Source organism: Microtus ochrogaster, chromosome 2 (genome assembly GCF_000317375.1).
Source record: "Microtus ochrogaster isolate Prairie Vole_2 chromosome 2, MicOch1.0, whole genome shotgun sequence".
NCBI lineage: Eukaryota > Metazoa > Chordata > Mammalia > Rodentia > Cricetidae > Microtus > Microtus ochrogaster.
This window is the reverse complement of record NC_022010.1, coordinates 80,444,951-80,470,082: the sequence shown is the minus strand read 5'-3', so window position 1 is coordinate 80,470,082 and position 25,132 is coordinate 80,444,951. Positions and strand designations below refer to the sequence as shown.

At 34.8% G+C, this 25,132-nt stretch overlaps 1 protein-coding gene across 1 annotated transcript in view; it reads left to right on the top strand.

Annotated features, from left to right (window-relative positions):
• Positions 1-25,132, top strand: part of Gbe1 (1,4-alpha-glucan branching enzyme 1) — a 241,182-nt gene that overhangs the window by 100,890 nt on the left and 115,160 nt on the right. The window contains exons 4-7 of the mRNA XM_005345231.2: positions 7,198-7,323; positions 8,085-8,220; positions 10,490-10,580; positions 12,486-12,695. Of these exons, the coding sequence (XP_005345288.1) occupies positions 7,198-7,323; positions 8,085-8,220; positions 10,490-10,580; positions 12,486-12,695 (563 nt within the window). The remainder of the gene's footprint in view (positions 1-7,197; positions 7,324-8,084; positions 8,221-10,489; positions 10,581-12,485; positions 12,696-25,132) is intronic.

Here is a 25,132-nt window from a genome sequence, read left to right as displayed (position 1 = left end):
CTATCCCTGTGTTCATAATATATTAAATGTGATTATAAAAGTCTGAAGAACTGAAAGCTTTCTTCTATTGTCCTCTAGAAATGCATAATTTTTAAAAATAGAAGTGTCTTATCTTTAGTTTTTTGCTCTAAAGTATATAGGCACCTAGTTTTTGTTTTCTTTTTTAATGACTTTCTTTTAATCATATGCATGTGTGTATGTTTCTGTGTACTGGTATGTACAGATGCATTCTGATGCCCGTGAAGACCAGAAGAGGGGCTAGGATCCTCTAGAGCTGAATTACCCCTTGGTTATTGAGATCCAAACTATGAGCCCCTGGAAGAACTGCTAGGATTAATCCCTGAACCATCTCTCAGTCCCCAACTTCTATTTGTTTATAGCTTTAATGAAAAAAAGAGGAAGAAGTTACAGTTTTTGACTACTTAGGTGGTTATTATTCTTGCTTATGTTTAATAAAAAAATTCACTTTTGCCAGGTATGCCCCCAACTAATTATAAAAGTGTGTGTTGTTTATGGCAAAATACATACTGTCCAGCCTTTCATGCATTAAGCATTTGCATTTAAACTGAAGCTTTATTGAATACTACAGATAAGTATTGGTAAATGTCAAACTTATTGTTAATCTCTTCAAATTTAAAGGTGTGATTTCTTTTCCTCCTTTTTCCCCCTTACTAATATTGCTGTTCACTTCAACCATCAAAATATAGCAACGACATTACATTTGCCCCTTGTAAATCAGCGTACCCTAAAGAGTCAAATAAAAAGTGATGGAAAGAATATTTTAGAGAAAATGACACGGGGAATTTATGTTTAGTAATTTGAACAGACCTCAGTAAGAAAGATTTCAAGTAAATAACTGTATCATGATGATCGTTGTATTGATCAGGGCTACTTCTTATCCTCATTGTTACACCTCCACTGCCCGAGTCTATTGTTAAAGGGTCACTTCAGTTCTTCACTGTATTTTATAACCATTTAGAAAATGTATATAAAAATCAATTGACAAGAGGTCATCAGGTGTTCTCAAATTGCATCTTAAACCATGTAGTTATTGTTTCCCACTATATGAAATATTTCTTTCCTTTCTCACATTATACCTATACATGTTTCTCAATCCTTCTTTATATAAAACTACTTATAGTTCTCATTTCCCAAATGCCACTTGTACCTAGCAAAAACAGACTTTCTACAGAAGAGAAATAATGACAGTATTTAAATCATTATTTTGAGACTTAAATTTGTAGAGGATTATAAGAGTGCTTAGGATTTGGAATTCCTATCATTAACTAATTTTTTTAGTAGTCATTAGGTATTCTTCAAGATTCAAGTCTGTATTTTTTTAAATAAGTAATTAAATATTTTCTTAACATATAATTCTTAAAATTCCTACTCAGTAGATGGTCTTTGCAATTCCTCTACATTTTTTTTTTTCTGGAGGTTGAATCATTTCATTTCCCTTCTTTACACTTTGAATTTTATTTCAATGAAATAGTACTTAGAGTGATTGCTTAAGAATCATATTCATTCTTTAATTGTTTCAATTTATTACCAAATAGACTTTTATACTGATGCTTAATGAAAGATTTCCAAAAAACTTCAACTCATCTTCGTAACCTTATTCTCTCTTACTTCTGAACGTATGTCTTAGATTTTGTTTTGCCACCGTACCATATTATAGCACTGTTTACATAATATATTTCCAGCATTCACTGCACATGGATGAATCTCTATGAAACTCACTTTTTCAATAATGCAAACTCACTGATTTCCTTGCCTTTTCATGACTTTTTTCTTTTATTTCTATATTGATCTTTCAATACCTTGGATGTTCAAATCCTTTATTTTAATATTATAGGTAATTCATTTGTTTCCTAATCTAAGACACCTAAGTCAATCTTTACTCAACTAAAACAGCTTAACATTGTTCCTTTTCTTTTGGCTTAGGTATAGTTATTCTTACTTGCTCAGGAATGCCATTTTCAATACCAGCTTCCTCAATCTCAAATAATGCATTTGGATTTTCTTTTTATTTAGTAACCTCCCTTCTTTTATAAGGTTTTTGTTCAGGTAATGCACTTGAAAATAGCAAACACTTTATTAGTTCTGCTTAGTTGTTTCTGTATTTCTGTAATATTTGTCTCAGTGATGGGGAAAATAGTTCTAATAAATTTTATTCATATCAAAAGACTGGGGGACTTAAAGGAGGAATAGTACTTGTTTTTATAGGAATGAAACACCCTTTTTTCTCAATCATTCTAAATAAGGACCTGCCTTTAGGAGATACAACTACTGCTCTCCACCCACTTTTCTTTGACAGAATTCTGTGGTTTCTTTCTGCCCATGTCACAGAGATCAATGTTTATGTCCATATTCTGTAATTGGTCCTAAGCCAAAGGCAAAGTAATTGAATATTTTGCCTTAAAAATAGTCTGTTCTTGTCCCATATGGGAGTACCCCTCATCTTAAAATTTGGTATAACTTTTTCTTAATAGTGATTAGTTTCTTATTACATATTTTTTTATGGCTAATATTCTTAGTCTTTAAAAATGTTCTCTTTTAATCTTAAGCTTTTTTTTGTTAGAGAAGTCTTTTCACTACTTGATTTCAAATTCTTATGGATTCAATTGGACAATCTTTTGTCCTTTTCTTTCTTTTTAATTGGAGAAAGAAAATATTTTCTTTCAATTGTGATAGTGTGTTCCAAAATAAATAGTTCCGTTCTCTTTTATCTTATTATTTTATATATGTTGTACAAAGTTTAAATAGTAAGAGCTAGTGAGACTTTATCAAAAAAGTATTGCTTTTGTGGCTAAACTATGAGGAAGGCTGTTTTCTTTCCTTCCTTTGTATAGTACCTACTATTGCATAACACAAGACACAGGGGTTTAGTCTAATCATTTAATGTCTCTATTCCACTTCTCTCAATCCTATATCTCTTTGTAGATGCAAAGAACATAATATGGACATTTATTTATGTGCGTATATGATTTATATAAAGTTATTTAATTAATTGAACTTTATGAATTAAGTTGAGAAACAAAGATGGAGGTCTCTAAAACATGATTGTTGTTATCAAGATAAAACTATTAAAAACTTGTTTTTTTTAAAAAAATAGCAATGTTTATTTAGTACTTGAAGCTCAGTTATTTATTTAGTACTCAAGGAAGATCTGTATACAAATGGTGGTAATATCATTTATAGCCCAAATACAACCCAAGTTTGTATTAAATTACCAAAGGAGTTTTCACAATTTTATAAAAATTTATCTATGAAGTTGTTATTTATAGACAAGGGACCTTGATTATTCACCGTTGCATTCATTATTAGTTAGTTCTTAATTGATTCCGCATGTAGTAAAGTAGGGAGAACGTTATTCATCACAATTGCATTAGTCATTTGTGGCTATCTTTGTATACCTAGCCTTTTTTTCTTATATACAGCAATGCAGATTTAAAGGTCACAATGAAATGTATTCAAATATAAGAATATATTTCAGATTTTTTTTACCCTTTCAATTAGAAAATTCAGAATATGATGGCTTGATGAATATGGTACCACAAACTTGGAATTTCATCAGCCTGGAGACCAAGGCAGAGTGTAAAATAAAATCAAGGTCAAAGTGGGTTACAAAGTGAGACTTTATCTCAAAACCCAAAATAAAAGAAAAGAATGTATTTTCTTCAGTAAATACTTTTGTCTTTGTGATTGGCTTGGTGGGATATATGCTGATCCCAGCCCTTCAGAAAAGACAGAGGTAGGTGAATGACCATGATAACTGAGGATAACTTGTTTACATAGCAAGCTCTAGGTTATCCAGGGCTAAAGAGAGACACCCTAATCAACAACAAAACAAAACAAAACAAAACAAAACAACAACAACAACAAGAATAAACCAAAAACCTCTTAACCTCTTTTCATATTTTTGACATGAATGTGTATGTCTGTAATAGGGAGGCTACTTTTTGTTTTCCTGGTTGCCCAGACTCCCGAAATAATCACACAGAAACTATATTATTTAAATCATTACTTGGCTCATTAGCTCTAGTTTCTTATTTGCTAACTCTTACATCTTAATTTAACCCATCTCCATTAATCTGTGCATCACTACGAGGTCACGGCATACCAGGAAAGTTTCAGCGCATCTGTCTCCGGCTGCAGCTCAATGGCTTCTCCTGACTCCACCTTTTTCCTAGCATTATTTAGTTTTCTTTTCCCCACCTAGCTCGCTTCTACCCTATCAGGCAAAGCCAGTATCTTTATTAACAAATGCTATTCAAAGCATACAAAGGGAAATCCCACATCACCTCCCCTTTTCTGTTTAAATATAAAGGAAGGTATTAACTTTAACAGAGAAAAATTACATACAGCAAAACAGCTGTCAAGCAAGAATTGCAGTTATAATATTTATATCTACTTTATCCTTTATCATAACTAAGGAAAACTATAACTATAAGGACAGGGCTTATATTGTATTATATTATATTATATTATATTATATTATATTATATTATATTATATAAATATTATATTATTTTGGGGCTGAGCAGCCTGGAACCAACAACATCTGTATGTGTGTGTATGTGTGTGTGTGTGTTTTTGTAGCTGTGTGATTGTGTCATACCTATGGAGGTTAAAGGTGAGCTTAAGAAATCTGATCTCATTCTGCCATGTAGGTCCTTCTTGATAGTCTATGATGTTGCTACCTGCATTGTGACAGGTCCTTAGAACTTATCTCAGGGTTTATGTCCATATTCAGACATATGAATGAGAAGTGCTGACAAGTATAATACATGTTTGGCTGTATTTACTGTGAGATAAAAGTATTTTTATACTACTTGGTAGTTTATAGGACAACCCCAGGCAACACTGGATTCCTCCTGGGATTTCTACAATTAGCATAACTCAGCTACTAAATGGTTAACAGTTTGCAAATTATCAGCCTGTTCCCTGTGACATATCTTATCTGATGGGTAGACATATGATGTATATGTTCATTATGTTTATGTATAAGTCTGAGATAGCATCATTTTCCTCAGTTGCTGTCTCCTAGTTGGATTTATCATAATACTCCTAATTGGTTTCTGAGAATAAAGACATTCTGAAGAGGCACTGAAAGTGAAGGGTTCTCCCTGGACACTTTGTGTTAGTAAGAAAAACACAAGGAAGTCGTTAGAAAGTTGTTACATATAAACCATAACTTTTCAGGTTTAGTGGAAAGCTGTGCTCTTCATATTATTTGTACATTTCTATGAAAGGAAAATGAAACAGAAAGTTGAAGTTCTTTACAATAAAATGTGTCCCTACTGATACATGTTACGGAAAGAAGAAACAGTACATTTGAGGAAAATAATTCATTCAGGGGAGGAATTAATCCTCTTTGTCAGATGTGTCTTGGTTATGCCCTAATGACAAGCTTGTGAGTTTTCCTCTTACCACTTCACAAATTCTGGCAGAAAGTTCGGGATTTCCAGGATGAAGACAAATGATGTATCACTGACAATGGTAAAGATGTTGAGTACCATGTTTTCACTGCTTCCTTAATTTCCAAGCCTTCCAAAGATGAAAATGCAGGCCTAGTTGACTGTCAGTTATTCAGTGGTTTGGCATCATTGTGGTGGGGTGGTGAGTTTGGAAATATCCATTTTTATATAGCATTCAGTAGGGTTGTCTGATTTATAGTTTCCTCTAAGGTGATTCTCAGAATGACCAAAAGAAATGGTGTTAGCCAAAGATAGCTGATCTGAGCTGTTGGGAGCTCACAGACTCTGAACTGACTGCTGGGGATTCTACATGGGACTGACTGAACTAAGTCCTCTGAATGTGGGTGACCATTATGTGGCTTGATCTGTTGCAGGGGTAGTGCATGGCAGTGGGATCAGGACTTATCATGGGTGTATTTACTGGCTTTTTGGAGCTCATTCCCTATGGTGGGATGGATACCTTTCTCTACCTTGATGTGGGGCTTGGTCCCGCTTCAACTTTGTATACCAGGTTTTGTTGACTCCCCAAGGGAGGTCTTACCCCCTCTTAGGAGTGGATGGTGTGGGAGGTGGTGGAATGGGGGGAAGTAGGAAGAGGAGAAGGGGCAGGAAGGGAAACTAGGTCTGGTATGTAAAATGAAAAAAAATTTAAATAAAACAACAACAACAACTGTAACATGAGGGCCAGCTCATTGGGGTTTCTGTCCTGCCCAATTCCCACAGCTAGCAAGTCTCAAAGAAAATCACACAGAGAGTCTCCATAAGTTATAAAACTGATTGGCCTATTAGCTCAGGCTTCTTATTAGCTCTTATTACTTATATTAATCCATCATTCTGATATATGTTAGCCACATGGCTTGGTACCTTTCTCAGCGGTACAGGTCACATCTTGCTTCTTCTGTGGTCTGGGCAGGACTGGGGAGGAATGGGCTTCCTCCTTCCTAGCATTCTCCTGTTCTCATTGTTCCACCTCTACTTCCTGTCTGGTTGACCCACCTATACTTCTGGCCTGGCCAATCAGCGTTTATTTAAAACATAATTGACAGAAAACAGACAATTCTCCCACACCAAACAACAAAAACAAATGGTGTCAACATCAGTTACTAAATCATTGTATTCTTTCTGTAACTGAACACAATGTATAGGAGCTGGGATAGTGTGTCTGTTTCTTCTGTCACTTAGAACTCATTGGCTTCTGGAGGTGGGAGTTCCTTGGACTTCCCACAGGGCAGGGAACCCTGATTGCTCTTCGGGCTGAGGAGGGAGGGGGACTTGATTGGGGGAGGGGGAGGGAAATGGGAGGCGGTGGCGGGGAAGAGACGGAGATCTTTAATAAATAAATAAATTAAAAAAATAAAAAAATTAAAAATCAAAAAAAAAAGAAAGAACTCATTGGCTTCTGATGATATTTATGTATACAGGAAAGTCAGCAAAATAATGTTCCAAAATGATGTTTTGTTCTGTTCACAAAGCAAAAAGGATAGTTAGATATATTAGAAAGAGGTTCATATAATATAAACTTATACATAACTTTAATGATCATATAGTAATAGCAGATGGACAAAGAATTTAAATATGTTCTTATGGATACACATCTGGGAACTCACCTGAATTTTTAACTCATTTGATTTCCTGCATCGGGCAGTGCTCTTTAACTATGTTCTCCATTAGTTTTGTGGGACTATTTTAAATCAGTGCCATCTCATTTTCTTTTTAGGTCGTCATTACCAGTAAAAGTGGTGAGATTTTGTATCGCATTTCACCGTGGGCCAAGTATGTGGTTCGTGAAAGTGACAATGTGAATTATGATTGGATACACTGGGATCCAGATGACACATATAAAGTGAGAAAAGCAGATTTTAAATAATTACTTATTTCAGTATTTCTTGGGAAAATAATTTTTATATTTTATAGCTTTTGTGACAATGCTCAATGTTTTGCTTGCTTAGTGTTTTGTTTGACAGTGTTCCTATATTATACATCTTATATCATTTTCTGTTGTATCTTGCCCATGAAACAGAAGTAAGGTTTCTCTTTCTGCCTGGTTTTGAAGTTAGTCAAAAACAGTAAATTTCTATATACTTATCAAGAAGGAATATTAATATTTTAGGTTACAATTTCAAATGTACAAAGTCTTAAAAATTTAGTATGTGAAGATGGATTTGTATAGTTTTGAAAAGGACAGTGAAATGGCAAACTAATGTATTTAGGGGTTATGATTATGTTCCACATGTGTTATATGCATTTTAGAACTAATTTTTCAGTCATTTATATTACTTAATCTTGCTAATGAGTGATATATATTAAATAGATACATTATATATGCCAATTAATGCTCCATATTTTTCTATGGCATAGGTTTAGAAATGAAAAAAAAATTCTCTCTAATCATTGATGCTGCATGCCTATTTCATGACTTTTTTAAGTTGACTTTTTAATACAATCCTAAATATGATTAAGAAACATGGTGAATGTGCCTTTGCCTTTGATGGGGGGGAACAATCACAAGTGTTACACTGAATTTAGCCACTATTTTATTTCACTTACTTGATTAGTTAGTGTCACAACTGAATGCTTGCTTTAATTCCATTTGTAACTCTGTAGTTGAAGCATTCCAGACCTAAGAAACCAAGAAGTCTAAGAATTTATGAATCTCATGTGGGAATTTCTTCTCATGAAGGAAAAATAGCTTCTTATAAACATTTTACAAGCAATGTACTACCAAGAATCAAAGACCTTGGTAAGTAATAATTGTGATTTTTATTCAGATAAAATTTTAATGAGACTGTTCTCTTATTAGAAAAGCTAATTACAAGTGTCTCTTTTTTGTGTTAAGAGATTAAATATGTAATAAAATGCATTTTATTTTAGGCTTCTCCAATTGCCCTGTAATAGTGATAGCATAGAAAAGAGAAATGGAATAAGATAGAGCATAAGCATTCAAGATATTATTCCAATTTCAATTTAAAGTAATGTGAACTGATGGCTTCCAAACTGTAGATAAATATGCGAGTGTAATTACTTTTCTACAGAAGATAACCTTTATCATTTGACGTGGTCATTGATGATAGCCAGTCCATTTTATTATTTTATGAAAAATCTAGTATTTGTAAGGTGTCTGGAACTCATTTTGGGTCGGTTATTATATAGTGGCAATGTCTGGATGATTTTTCTTACAAACATTTCTGGACCACACTTGAAACACATTAAGATATTCACATATCAGACATGACTGTCTTCAGAGAAGCCTAAGAATAAATAGTATTAGGTTGACTACATGCTTCAATAAATGTTATATTATTATTTTTCTTCTTATAGGTAATGCAGCTTAAAAAAATAATCTGTAGCATATTTGTTGTCTGCTGCAGAAGCTGGAGAGGAAAACAAAGTACATTTAATTATATCACTTCTGCTAGGGAGTTTAGTTTTTAACTAGAGGAACAATTTAAATGCAAGTCAGGGTTAAAGTTTTCACCCATGTATAGATCCTAATTATCTGTGATTGTGAACTGAACTACAATTCCAGAAACTAAAATTAATCAAATTTATTGTTAGCATTGGTGGATAGGTATTATGTTACATTTGCTCACTGAAGAAGTTCTTTTGTTATTATAGACTATTAAATTATTTATACCTGGCTTTTAATGTGTGCCTCAGCAGCACAGGATGCTCCTCTGCACCATTGTTTGAGTTGCCTAGCACCATGGGTAGAGAGTACACTAAGGGAGACATGATTAGTGCCATTGAAATAAACAATAGCCATGCAAGGTGGAGCTCAATGAGAATAGTACCTATTATATAATGGAGAGGTAATTAAAACTCCAAGTTTTACTCTAAGATATAAGGTAATTAATGTCCATCATCTGATACATGTGTTTCTGTTAGGTCTGTTTCAATTAAATCATTTTTCTTTTGCAACAATATGCCAAAGGTGAGATCAGGAAGAAATGCTTTAAGTATATAAATTCTTCTGGATTTGTATTTGTGAAAGTTACAGGACGTATAATGTGCTAAAATATAGTCATGGGGAGCTACACACGGGAACTGAAGAAAATGAAGTTAATATGGGTTTTGGTTTTCTCCCAAGTTCAGTTATATATTTAAATGATTTGTTAAGGAATCTAATTTTATGAAATCTTTTAATAAAACTGAAGCTTATATAAATTGGACATTAGGAGCATAATACAAATACTTAGCATGTTTGTTGCACAAATGTTTCCAAGCAAACTGAGCATAAGTGAAAAAAGGATAAAATTGTAATTGTAAGAAAAGAAAAACCGATTTCCCCAAAGTTTTTCTGTTTCTTTATTTTGTATAAGATCAAGAGGTTCTGTCTTTTCTCTGATTATTTACTTGTGACTAGTTCCATTGCTATTATGAATATTTAAAGGACAATCCCTACCTTTTGAGTGACTACATTTACAACTAGAGAAAAAACAGATTCTGACGAAGAAAGAAAAACTGTGGTTTGTCCCATGTCTGTGTGTGCACATGAAACACACTAAATATTTTAGAGTAAGTCCATAGGAACATTGTTCTTGGCTTCATAATACTACTTTGTAGAAAAAATGAATTTGATAATATTTCTTAGGCTATATGGTAAAATATCTAAACCATGATGAAAAGAGGCAAATTAAAAAGCATATTATGCAGTCAGTTGCTTGTATTTAGTCTCATAATCCTCAATATGGATATTACAAGTAAAGCTAAAGTTTAGCATATGTAGATTTCCATGTTTAATATTCTAAAGCAAAATTATGTATATATTTGCATATCATTTGTCACATATTAAAATGAAGACATTTCAAATAACTAGGCACTATGTGGCTCTAAGAGACAAATGTCCAATTGTTTTAGAAGGTCAGACAAGTAAATTGTGTCAGAGTAGTAGAAATTTACATGCTGATTAGAGTTTCTAGGTTCATTGTAAAAGTTATGTCTTAAGAACATGCAATTTTTCATTCTGTTTTGAAAGTAGTTCTGACTTTCTTTGGGCTTTGTGTGTATAGGATACAACTGCATTCAGTTGATGGCGATCATGGAACATGCTTACTATGCCAGTTTTGGATACCAAATCACTAGCTTTTTTGCAGCATCAAGGTAAAATGAATATTTAATGTTCATGTATATTTCAAATAATAGAATCAAATTGTATTTTAACATTTAGCTTCATTTTGTTTTTTAACCCGACTTACAATTATGGTTCATAGAAGATGAAGGTTTTCTTTAACTGAGGTCATTGACTTTCATCAGAAAGATGTAGCATTGATTGAGCCAGATTTAATGACAGGTTTCTTGGAATGATATCAGCGATAAATATCTACTTACTCACTGACACATACCTTTATAGGCACATGCTTAGTCAGAAACTGTCCTCTGCAAGCCTGTATTGATCGAACTCCTGCCTTTTTATAGGAAGAGATTAGTGTCAGGCGGGAACATGTGGGAGGATCTATACTGCACAGATACAATTCTTAACTCAGACTTAAATCTACCAGAATATGGCTGTTTGGAGAGAAAGACTACCCTAAATGGTCCTGTGTGCCTTGATTACCACAAGTTGAACAAACCCAACATCAATTCTGCCTCATTAGTTTACAGTATGGGAAATAGACACTAATTTAGTACCCATACATGTAGTGGTTTCTTATGGCTAATCAGCACTAACAACAAATTGCTTTTATAATGCTGCAAAATTGACTATAGATTAAATCTCATGTGATATTTGAAGTGGATTGAAACTGTCAGTGACAGCTGGGGAAGGTTAGAAGTTGGCTTAAAGCATATAATAGTCTAGAAGGAGATACTAATTTCCTTACATCTCCCTGTAGTTCTCTTTGTTTGTTTATATACAGTATGTAGTGCTTTCAACTGGTTTCCTAGCCCCACTCAAGAAGCTGCCTATCTCTGTACTAAGAAGTGTGTTTGTTAATGCTTCTGGTGACCTTCATCCCTGGAGTACAGTGGCTTTTCTTGGTAAACTCAAACTGTCAGAATCACTTATCACAGTCACCTTCCTTTACTTCCCTGGAAGATTTTTATTCTTCTCTTTAATTCCAGAACATAATATCCTGCTGCAGAGTCTCTCACCTCACTTTTTTTGGTATTTTTTTTCACTTCTTCCTTCTGCTCTTTACTTTTCATCTTTCTACTTAAGATGAAACTTTCTAGTTCTATTTGGTTTTGTTTCCGTCCATTCCTTCCCCTTTAGTACAGTTTCTATGTAAACTTTGTTTCTAATCTTTATACATTGTGTTCTCTATGTATCCAGTACATATCTTTAATATGTTACACATTACCTCATTATGTCCACCATCCTCCTTCTCCATCTTATTTAATAATTCAATAAGTGATACTCTAATCTTCTAATTCTTCGAGCCAGAATCTGGCATTATACTATTCCATTTCTATCTTAGCAATCTGCCACTTACCATGGTAGTGATTTTTGTTTTCTTCAGCAGGGAGAGTTAGACTATGTATAAGATAACCATCTCGTCTATGTGTGTGAACTATTGGTGAAATATGGCACATTTTCTTGGCCCACTAGTTCCAGAAAAATTCTGTGGTTTAGGAACAAGGGAGAATGGACAGCTCTGAGTACTTCGATGAAAGAAGTATTCTAAGAACCTCTTCCCTTGTTTGGTTGTATGCAGGCAGAAGAACAAACATCTGGAAAGTATCAGTGACCATGACTAACTCGGCTTGCTTATAGAAGATACCCCAAGGATAAAACATAGAGTTTTACTATTTTGTGTATCCCCAATGCAAATTTTGTATGGCATAGAGTTCCATTTAACAGCTTTTGTTAATTAATATTTTTTATTTAATCCTTTTCATTTACTTTATAGCACTTTCAAGTATATATTTTTTGTACTTATATTTTTAATTTTGTATTTAAAATAGCTAATACCATACTGGGCATAGGCATTGATGCACAATTGCTAATACCATTTTTTTTTTTGCTCTAAATGTGATGTAATTTTTTTCTGTGTCCTTTCCCTTCAGTCGTTATGGAACTCCTGAAGAACTGAAAGAACTTGTTGACACAGCACATTCAATGGGCATCACAGTCCTTTTAGATGTGGTACATAGCCATGCTTCAAAAAATTCAGAGGATGGATTGAACATGTTTGATGGGACCGATTCTTGTTATTTTCATTCTGGACCCAGAGGGACCCATGATCTTTGGGACAGTAGATTATTTAACTATTCCAGGTAAGTACATGTAACATGAAACTTGTGTTTTTAAAATTAATTTCAAGTATTTTCAATTAATCAATTTCTTGGTGTTCTATTACTGTTAGCTAATGCTTTTGATTTCTAAACATTTATGTAAGGAATTTTAGCTATCGTATAATGCATTTATGGCATATTATATTAAATTTCAACTTTATAAATATGAAATTTAAAATATTTTGTTAGTATTGACACATAAAAATTTTAATGTGAGTAATTTATTAGGTAGCTTTATCTTGTTGGATCAATCATAGAAAATCTTTTGTTAAATATATACACATTGTTTTAAGTACGCCACTCATGCATTATGTCTTCATATATCAATAGAAGTTCAATGGCTCTGTTTACAGCTAACATATTAAACACAAGCTAGATTTCTTTTTACGTACGCTGTTTCATTTTAACCATTTAAACACTAAAACTTAGTTTATTTGTTCCTGAAACAGGATATGTAAAAAGCTAGCTTTCCATCTATATGGACTCAGCTAGTTTAGCTGATTAAAATTTCTAGTAGCTTACAGAGTATTTTAATATATATGTGTTTTGTACTTGACCCATCACATGAGTCTGAGTTTGGAGTTTTTAACTTGTAGCATAAAGATGCAAAAGATTTCAAATTGTGAGATGGTAGATATTTTGACTAGGGGCACGTAACCTGTCTTTAGTGCTATAATCTTTTCTAGACTGTGGGGTGTTAAGTATTTAGAGTCTCACAACCTGTACATTAGGTGCTAGAATCTTTTCAAAATGAATTGTACCATATACTTATTATATTTCCACTTACGGTAATGATATCAATTGAAAATATAGTTTTACATTTTTGTCAAATTATACTATTTAAATTTAATCAGCTATAATGTACACAATGTTGGAGAGCATGCTTTCCTGGCAACTGAGTTGGTCTTTGTGTCTTTTTGATGGTTTGGCTGATTCCTGTTCTTTCAGGCTACTTGTTCTGAGCTTCTCCTAAGCTGCTCAGCTTTTCTGAGAGTGATTCTCACTGTTTTTTTGTTTTGTTTTGTTTTGTTTTTTGTTTTTTTGAGGACGGTGGCTCTTGTGAACCTTGTCAGTTTCAGTGACTTCCTGAAACTATTTTGAGTTGCTTATTTCCATCTCAGTAATACGAAAGGTTTTACTACCTCTTAGAAACTATATTCTATAGTTTTACCTCCTTGTAAACACCCTGTATGGAAACATCCTTTTGTTCCACTTTCCATTTCTCTCCTATATATCTTAAGAGGTTTGCATGATGATGGAATTTATTGGTTTTGCTTTTAGAGACAGGATTTTCCTGTGTAACAATACTTGCTGTTGGCTGTCCTGGAACTCACTCTTTAGAACTGACTGGCTTCAAACTCACAGACATCTGTCTGCTTCTGTCTTTTAAGTGCTGGGATTAAAGGTGTATACTACCACACCAGGATGGAAAATTTTAACTTCAGAGAGGAAACTGCTTACACAAACATTTTCTGCTATCTATTATTAATTTTGACTTGTATAGTTTACCTTTATTATAAAGCCATTTGTATAAATTTGGCATTCACAAGTAAATTCCTACTCTGTTGGTTCATTATTTTTCAGTTTGTTGAATCCATTTCAAATTTAGTGACTAAGATACCAAGTTGTTACTCTGTTTCTATTTCGAGCACACTTTTCTTGTTGTATCAGCTGTAACTGTTGGGTCATGAGAAGCCTTATAAAAGACCACCAGCCTCATATGTAATCATCAAGACTGTTTAATTCTCTAGAGCCAAAATTCATGCAGGGTTAAAGCTGTCAGACAAAGTGGCAAAATGGTGACCGCAAGAGAAACTCACAGATTCCTTTTAAACAAGATTACAGGAATTCCAGGGATGAAACATTAGTCTGGGAGCTAATTGGTGGGTTTAAACTTAAAGTTTATGTGATGTGGGATTCTGATGGAGGAAGGTCATTGGTTAAAAAATAAAGAAACTGCGTGGCCCTCATAGGTTAAAATTTAGATAGGCGGAGTAAACAGAACAGAATGCTGGGAGGAAGAGGAAGTGAGCTCAGAGGCCATGTTCCCCTCTCCTGGCCAGACGTGAAGCTCAGACCCAGGATGGACGTAGGCTAGAATCTTCCTGGTAAGCGCACCTTGGGGTGCTACACACATTATTAGAAATGGGCTAGTCCAGGTGCGAGAGTTAGCCGAGAAGAGGCTAGATATAATGGGCCAAGCAGTGTTTAAAAGAATACAGTTTGTGTGTTGTTATTTTGGGGCATAAGGCGACCAGGAGCTGGGGCGACAGGAACGCAGCCTGCAGCTCCCACTACATTCCTTTTGCTGTGAATATGTTTTATTAACATTGGTTAATAAAGAAGCTGCTTTGACCTATGACAGGACAGAATAAAGCCAGGCAGGAAATCTGAACATATATATATATATATATGGAGAGAGACAGACAGACAGACAGACAGACAGAGCGCAGACGGAGTCAAAGAGATGCCATGTAGCTGCTGAAGGAGAAAGACCCTGAAACTTCACCTGTAGGCCACATTATCAGATCAATAGAAATGAGTTAATGTATGATGTAGGCCCTAGCTAGGAATATGGCTAAGGCATTGGCTTAATAGTGTTGTAATTAATATAGCTTTTGTGTGATTATTTGGGTCTGGATGGCTGGAAAACTAATGTGCAATCTCTGCTTATATTCATGGGTTGATATAGCATAGGTAGGTGGTTTTAGTGCTTAGGGATTTTACAGCAGTTGGGTAGGGAAAGCAGAAGGCTATGGGATGCCTGTTGATTTGTTGCACCTTAGTTATGTTCTTTCCAAGAATTGCTTGTTCAGTTCCAGTAAACCAAAACTGAGGTCTAGTCACCAGCAGGGCTATAAGGAGCCTGTCATGGTGTTGTTCTGGCTTCCCAGCTTCCTCAGGAACATCGTCATTATAGTGGACAAATTACTTTCAGGATAATTTTCTTCCATCACTGACAGTTGATGCTATGCATCAGCCATGACATTGAGTCCTTGGTATCAGTTTTTCCCCTTGAAGACCACTGCAGGTACTACTTATGCTTCCTTCTAAGAATTCCAAAAGGCAGAATGTTCAGAACAAGGTTTCATATAGTTTGACTCCTGTAGTTAATATAGGATCACTTCTTCTGTGAATGATTGGTCTGCCAGATTTAAGGAATGAGGGTTGTGGTCCCTTCATTAAGTCAGTGGAAAAAGCACCAGGGGATTTTAAACCCATTTTATAAAATCTCCACCTATAACAAGATTTGATCACAATTAATAGACTACTTCACAAATTCAAAAGAGGTAATTAAGATACCTGCCCATGTGGAAAATTGTTTATATCTGCAATGTTTCTGTAGTATAGAGAATTATATCTTTAAAAAGGCAATGTAATAATGCACTTCTCTATTGGAAAATGCAAAAGAGGCATACAGATCCAAAATAAAATGTATTCTTTATAAATATGAATAACTTGCTTTTTTAAAGCTTTAAGTGCATACTGCTCTCATCCGTATAGCTGTGTAAAACCTCAATATTTCACATTTGCTCTCTTCATATGGTAACTAGTCTGTCTACAATTTTAAGTGTGTGTCTTATTCAGATGAAATCAGAAATGACAATTTCCATTTCATATTTTAAATATAATTTATTTTCCACTCTTTTCCTTTGATCAGTTGATTAATGTTATAATCTATTGACAAATAGCTATATAAGTGGTGCATGGTTCAATTAAAGTGTAGTCTTGTTCTTTAAAAGCTTTCAAATGATTTTTAAAATAATTATATGACTACTCAAGAAATTCATCTATATTGAATCACTTCTGTGGAGTGATGTTACTCATTTTCATCTTCTCTATATGTCACAACCTGTCACCATTTATAACCTCTGATTCAAGTGCCATCACCTAACTTATCAGAATTAAATCTCTCTCTGAGTAATGCCAGAGATACTGACTGTCCTATTACCTGCTATGAATAAATTTCTAATCAGGAGCTGCCCATGTTTTAATTTTCTGTCTAGTCAGTGGATCTGCCTTCTAACTCTGCTAAATTACAATTGACAGTTCATAGCAGAGAAGGGGTTGTCCTTTTTTCAGTTGGTACAGAGAGCTTTTTTATAAATCTGTCACCAATAAGTCCCAAGAGTACACAGAATGAAAAATAATGGGTATAACTTGACCACTTCAATTTTGCGTTCTTTTTGCACATTGCTCTTGAATTATAAAAATTCACTGGATAAAACAATGTAAGATTTGAAGCAGTTGAGTAACTATTACATCTTTAAATATCTGTATCACATTGTCAAATGACTGCTGTTCTTGCTAAATATTAATTTTAAAATAAAGTTTCTGACTCTCAAAGTGAATGTCACAGTCCAGCCAATGATCTTTTTCTCATTAAATTTCCACTTTGATGTAAAATTGGTATAACTACATTATATCAATTTTGTATTTTGTGTTGTGATTACTAAGGTTATCCCAGTTTCATCTTGAGCTTTTTTGGGCATCCTTGAGAAGAGGCAAAAGAAAGTCAGTTTTCTTCTCTTTTGTTCCTACCTACATGCAATTATAGACTATAATAATTGGGTTTTGTTAACCAAGTACACTCTTTTTCACATTGGTATGGAAGAAAACGACTTTTGTTCAAAAGAAATTTAGTTTCATAGTTGGTCAATAGTAATCAAACATGTTTTTTTCTTCACTTATTAATATGATGAATTACATTGGTTACCTTTGAATATCAAACCAATCCTTCATTCCTAGCATAAGCTCACATAAATGTGGATACAAGTATTCTACATACAATCTTAGCCTATCTTTACATATATTATAAGATTTTGACTAAACCAGTTATTAATGATAAATTATTATACACTGATATTTATATTACTTAATGAGCATATGACACCAACATAATTAGTAATATATTTTAAAACTAAGCATCAATGACATTGATAAAATGTCTAAAGTTATATTTAAAATACTGATGAACTCATTTTTGATATTTTTTCATTAAGTAAAAATTTTTTGCACAGTAAGAATATCCTTTATAATAATTAGGGCATTAATATTTTTCGTTTACTCTAAAAGATTTTTAAATATCTGAAAATAACTTGTTGATATAATACAGATGGATCTACAAACTAACAAACTTAATGTTTCCTATATATCTATAACCTGAAGGTGACTCTATACAATGCATATAGATTAAGATGAGATGTTGAGTTTTCCACCCCTGACAACATATTGACACCCAAAAACGTCAAATTAGGAAGTATATCCAGTTTGAGTTTTTAGATTAGGTGTCCCCAGTTTGTGCAGAAAATGGCACAGTAAATACATATGGTCAAATAACAATTTTGTATTTTATGTTAAATCAGAGATTCATGTATATTAGGACATGTTGCTAAATACATTTGATTGAGAATTTCTTCATGACATTGAGAGCAAGGAGGAAGATATAAGAAAGCTAGAAGAGCAGAGATAAGAAGGGGAAATGATTTAATTATATTATAATCTCAAAAAAACTCTAGAAAAATAGAATAAATCACCCCAGTAGTCTCTTCAAAATAGATTTGTGAAATCAATTTGAAACAACTGTTTTTCTCTTTTTAAAATTTATTTTATTTTTTTAAAAAGAATACAAACTATCTTTTTTAATTTTACATACCAATTTCAGTTTCCACTCCCTCCTGCCCTCCAACCTATTCTCCCACTCCACCTCCATCCACTCCTCGGAAAAGGTAAGGCACATTGCTTTGTGGAAGGTCCAAGTCCCTCCCTACTTTATCTAGGCTGAGCAAGGTATCCATTCAAAGAGGATAGGTTCCAAAACAGCCAGTACAAGCAGTAGGGATTAATCCTGGTTCCAAAGCCAGTGGCCCTATAGTCTGCCCAGCCATACAGCTGTCACACACATTCAGAGTGTCTTGTTGGAACTTAACGCTCATTTCTTTCGAGTCCGGCTGCAGTTGGTGAGCTCCCATTAATGCAGGTAAAGTGTTTTAGTGGGTGTACATGGTCTTGACCTCTTTGTTCATATTCTCACTGCTTCCACTCTTCAACTGGACTTTGGGAGCTCAGCCCAGAGCTCCGCTGCAGGTCTCTGCCTCTGTTTCTGTCAGTTGCTGGCTGAAGGTTCTATGCCAACATTTAAGATATTCATCAATTTGACTACAGGGCAAGGCCAGTTTGGGCACCCTACCCTCTATTGGTTAGGGTCTTAGGTGGGATCATCCTTGTTAATATCTGGGGATTTTTTCCCTAGTGCCAGGTTTCTTGCTAGCCCCATAATTACTCCATCAATGAAAATATCTCTTTCCTTGCTCTCATCTCGGTTCTTCCTCCATCTCGACTATCCCGTTTCATCATGTTCTCCTCCCTGGTCCCCTTCTTCCCTCTTCCTCCCCTTCAACCCTCCCTTCTCCCCCACCCACAAAGCCCTTAATTTTGTCAGGTGATCTTGTCGTTTTCTCTTTTCCAGGTGGATCTATGCATGTTTTTCTTAGGGTTCACCTTGTTATATAGCTTCTCTAGGATCATGAACTATATATAGGCTCAATATTCTTTGCTTTACAGCTAGTATCCACTTATGAGTGAGTACATACCATGTTCATCTTTCTGGATCTGAGTTACCTCATTTAGTATGCTCTTTTTCTAGTTCCATCCATCTGCATGCAAATTTCAAGATGTCATTTTTCATTTGTTTTTGTACCGATGAGTAGTACTCCAGTATGTAAATGTGCCACATTTTCCTTGTCCATTTTTCAGTCGCGGAGCATCTAGGTTGCTCCCAGGTTCTGGCTATTACAAATAATGCTGTTATGAACATAATTGAACAAATGTCTTTGTAGTATGATTGAGAATCTTTTGGGTATATGCCTGAGAGTGGTATTACTGGATACTGAGGTTGGTTGATTTCCAGTTTTCTGAGAAACTGCCATCCTGATTTCCAGAGTGGTTGTACAATTTTGCATTCCCACCAGCAGCGTAGAGGAGTGTTGCCTTACTCCACATCCTCTCCAGCATAAGCTATCAATGGTGTTGCTATTTTTAAGGACAGTTCTTATAACAGTAAAAACATGTGTAAAATGTCAAAGACACGTAGTCCTGTTTGTTTTATTACAAGAACACACACAACTCTTTAGGGTAGTTTTTGTCAAACTTCGAATTGCACAAAAATGAGTATGTTATCAAGTATTGATATAAACGCCTCATCTTATGATTAGCTGGCAGAATCTATTGACTAATAGAGAAAATGGAAATGTAAATCTGCAACAAGTCCAAAAAGAAGCCAATTTTGGAGAAATTGGTTAATGGTTTATGTATGTTTAATTTTTTTGTGTGTGTGGGGGGGTTTGAGACAAGGTTTCTCTGTCACTTTGGAGCCTGTCCTGATCCTAACTCTTGTAGACCAGGCTGGCCTCGAACTCACAGAGATCCACCTGCCTCTGCCCCCTGAGTGCTGAGATTAAAGGCCTGCGCCACCACCGCCCTTTATAGGTTTTAGTAACCACTGTTCAACTGCTCCTCTTATTTAGATCTGTATATAGTTTAGAAAACTATTTACTATGCCAAAGATAAGCATTAAAGTCCTGTGTTAAGATGATATTATCTCTAATAAACCACGAGTATTTTACTTTTATTTAAAAACAATTTTCCCTAGGAATTTATTCTTTCTCTGTGTGAAAGTGGAAAGAATTTGATTAAAGAGAATGTTAGAGAATGAAATGTAGGAAATGTGGGTCCATATAACTAAGTCAGCTTATTGTGAAGGTATGAAAAGTGGCAGCCTGTACATTGTACATGAATATGGACTATATGAACTGAAGAAGCTAAACAATAAAAGCCGTGAACAAACAGCACAAAGCTAGAGCCTGGTAACCTCCTGATATGCACTGCATGACTTTAGCCACTATGCACTTATCCAATCAGGGTTACTGCAGGTCAAGAAGTAGGCCAGCCATAGGGCAGAGGTGACTGGAGAAGCCCACATTCAGGCAATAGGTATCTTGCTTTAGTTTAGTCCCGTTCCTCTCATCCCAGTTCCAAAGGATCTTTCTCGATTGCCGTAATCAAAGGCTTGGTTTTCACCATTTGTGAATGTAACATAGTTAATATACTACTAATGCTATGTGGAAGAACGTGCTAAGGAGCTAATAAAGCACACACCAAAACTTTATATAGATCAAATATGGAATAACAAATGCATACATCCACACATATATAATTAGGCCTTTTTGATCAATCTATTAATTGGCTCATTTGTTTACTTGATAGACTTATGTAACATCTGTCATATTCCATGTGTTTTAGAATTGGACTTCTCAGTATATTTCAAAATTGCCACAAAATCTTATAGTATTTGCTTTCAATTTCTTGGGATAAACAAGAACATTCAACATTTTTAATTCATTTAGACAAAGCCTGTTCCATTTACTAGTCATAAAAGTAATAATGATCCATTATAAGGCAATTTTGAATGTAGTTTCAGGAAATAGGTAATGAACAAGAAGAGGCTAAGGCAATTAAAAATATACAACAATAACTCATAGCCTATTTTTAATTAAAATATTAAATTTATTTTAAGACTTATTAATTGCTTTTGAGACTATTGGGTATCCCATAAAAATAAGCTTACAACCTTTTAAAAACTTCATGTATATTTATACATCTATTCATTTTTCCATTTATTAATTTATTTAACTCTTCTTTTAGTACTTAGCCTTGTTGAGAAGTCAGAAACTTATTTGAGCTTGATTAAGGAAAACAGTTAAATCTACTATTTCAAAGAAAGTAAAGTTAGCTTCAAAACTCATACATACTAATCTTTTTTGTGGAAAAGATTAAGGAAGTTTCAGTATCAACCTATCCTGTCTGGAATTGAGTTTGAATAGCAAGAAATATACCTTCTCTCACAGGCTTTATGAGATTATTCAGGCCAGTAGAAAGGTTTCAATTGATGCAGAGCCCAGCACAGGAGTGAGGCTTTACTGTCTTTGTATAAACTTTGTTCCTGGTATTATCGGTCTCATTTATTCTGCACATGCCTACAGTTTAGGCGCACAGGGATATCATGTGAGCATCCCGAGTATTTAGGTCTTACTTACCTGGAAGATTTCCTTCCCAAATTGAAACTCACTATAAAATAGGACAGTGTCTTAAACTTAAAATGCCATTTTCTGTCCTAAAAGCTACCTTTCAGCTCAAGGCAAGGCACAAGCTTGTAAAAATGGTCTTAGGGTCTGTATTCAAGTGATTATCCATTTAAGTCAGGGAATTTTATGGAGTCTATAATAATAATGATTTCTAGTTTTTTATGGCCTTTTAAAAAGTAAGCAGGTCAAAATTAAAGAAAAAAATCAATTTTTTTCTCCTTTTATCTGTGTGTAACAGAACAACTTGTTTAAGCATGTCTATTTTCTAGAGTCTGGGGTTGCAGTTTTGAAGCTCGAAAGAGATATTTCATGGTTTTCTAGCTGAATGATTTCCTTAGTGTTTGGTGCAGATAAATAAACTGAGTTGTACTGAGCCACTTATTTTCAGAAAATATAGGTTTCTCATAAATTTGAAAAGGTTCATAAATAATATGAAATTGTTCATTTTGAGGGCTTTCCCCTCCATTAATTTAGGTTAGTGACCAGAAATATTTTTCTCTAACTGCTGTCTTTCCTGGATACATTTTGTAAGGTTAAAGTAACCCTGTGCTGGTACCCCTGGACTTTAGGATTTCTTTTTCAATCATTTATTTGCTTTTGTGTTGAATTTTATTCATTTTCTTGGCTGGGAACATGTACGAATGTGGACATTCATCTTCCATGGCAACCTTGGCGTGGAGAGGACAGCTTATGGAAGTCGGTTCTGCCCTTTCCCTTGTGTATTCAGAGGATCACAGTTAGGTCACCAGGCTGGTTTGCAAGTGCCACTAACGTTCTCCCTCTCCCTATCACCACCCAGTCATCTCATTGTCCATGGCTGGAGTCATTCCTGATTTTGATTTTAATTTGCACTGTTTGTTAGAGAAGCTAGTAGATTCCAATTTATTTATTTCGTTGCCTTTTTGCATATTAAAATGCATGGGATAAAACCGGACTTGCTGAACATAGCGGACAATGAGGACTACTGAGAACTCAAGAACAATGGCAATGGGTTTTTGATCCTACTGCACGTGCTGGCTTTGGGGGGGCCTGGGCAGTTTGGATGCTCAACTTACTAAACCTGGATTGAGGTGGGCGGTCCTTGGACTTCCCACAGGTCAGGGAACCCTGATGGCTCTTCAAGCTGATGAGGGAGAGGGACTTGATCGGGGGAGGGAAATGGGAGGCGGTGGCAGGGAGGAGGCAGAAATCCTCAGTAAATAAATAAATTAAAAAAAATGCCTCTTCCTCCAAGTACCTGGCAAAATTAGGTGTTTGCTTAAGAAAGCCCATTAAGCATCTGCATAGAAAAGCACTAGTCAAGTGTGGAATGTGTTGTAGCTAGCATTCTCTTTCAAAGCTGTAGGTAACAAAACAGCCAAAACCTTGGTTTGAACATTGTGTATGGAGTGGTGAAGGAGATTGGCTAGTTGTTCAGGTAGACTCATCTGGACTGATGTGACACTAATCATGTTGATTTCACCTTCTTAATTTTTGTGGCATCAGGTGCTTCCATATGCCCCTGACAATCTGATATAAACACATCCCTCCAGTCTCCTATCATTCCTGATTCCATCTTGATTGTTTATCATTATGATGAATACTATGTGAGATTATGGGTATATAATTCTGTGTGTTTATTTCTATTTCAATAGGGCATTTGCTGCTACATGTTGAACATGAAGGTTAATAGTTTGTCCATAATGTTTGTCCAATATGTTTCATTTAAGCTAGACATAATCTTTTCTTCTTTTCTCTGCTTTCCTGTTTGTTTCTCTAGCATAGATTTTACCTGCATGCTCTGCGGTGATACTTCAGAATATTTTTGTAGAGCTATCTCTTGTGTGTATGTATTTCACAAATGTGAGTATATGGGTGAATGGGCCCAGGCGTACACATGATGAACATAGGAGTGGATGCCAAACTATTAACCTTCATCTTCAACATATATAAGCAAATGCCACTCCCGCCCTTCTTATTGATTTGGGATGAGTCTGTCATTGAACTGGGATCTTGTTATTTCAGCTTAGCTAATGGGTAGGAAACGGTCAAGATTCTTCTTCCTCTGCCTGCTAGTGCTGGGATTCAGGGGCTCTTCAGTCATGCTCCATTTTTGCTGTGCATGCTGGGACTCAAATAGAGGTTCTTCTTGTAGAACAAACTTTCTTATCCACCAAGTCACATCACCAGCCTCTTTTTTTTTTTTTTTGGTTCATTTATTCTTTACTGCTGAATTCAATGAAAAGAAGGAAATGGGACTTTCACCTTAAATAGTAATAGTAGCAACAGTAATAATATTTCAAAATAATTAATTTGCTAAAGAGCGAACATAATGTCAGGTAGATTGCAGGTGGTTTTGTTATCTTTATCCCCCAGGTTGCACCAAGCATGGTCCACCTGAATCTTGATTTCATGTGTAAAACAATCATAAGGATACTATTTTGATGTTCTATGAGGCACTAGTTCCAATTACAAAAAACAATGCATCTTGAATGAAATGTCTAACACAAGAAACACAGAGTACTGTGGAATATGGAGTTGTGCTTTCAGATATTTGCTACACAGAGCAGGTAACTTGTGGGAGCATGGCCAGGTCTTGTCTTTTGACAGTCTGAAACAAACAGAACTTGTTTGAGTCCAGTGCTGCTAGCTAGCCGCTGTCAAAATTTTCCTGAGAGCACAGGACAGCAGCTTATCTTTCACTTAAGGAAAGTCAGAAACACACACTTTAAATGTAACTTGCTCCAGTTTTGAATATCACACAGTCAACATTTTGAAATCATTATTTCATACAAAAGAATTTTATGTAACATAGATAAAATTCCCAGCACACTGGGCCTATCTTTGGACTTCATTGTGTGCTTTGGGTCACAAGATAATATGATTCTACCAGCCTTCCAATTAAATTATAAGGAGTCAAATGTGGTGAAGCTGATAATAATTCATGACTTAAATGTAGTACTCTCCCTCAGTGTCATTTGTGTCATCAAAGAGAATATTATAAAGCTAAACTGACAGAGCATCATCGCTACTCTTAGTAATGCTTGATCTTAGTAGATGAGTAAATGAACTGCTTCTTTACTGCTGGATAAAGCCAGGCGGAAGCTTTATTCAGGATATCTACAGCTAACATACTTGATACTTTTAATCCTGTGCATCTAAGTTGAAAAAGTTTTTAATTATAAATGACTAGAAGACAGTGTATAACACTATTACCAGACCTGGTTAATCAATCTTCCTTCCTTCCTTCCTTCCTTCCTTCCTTCCTTCCTTCCTTCCTTCCTTCCTTCCTTCCTT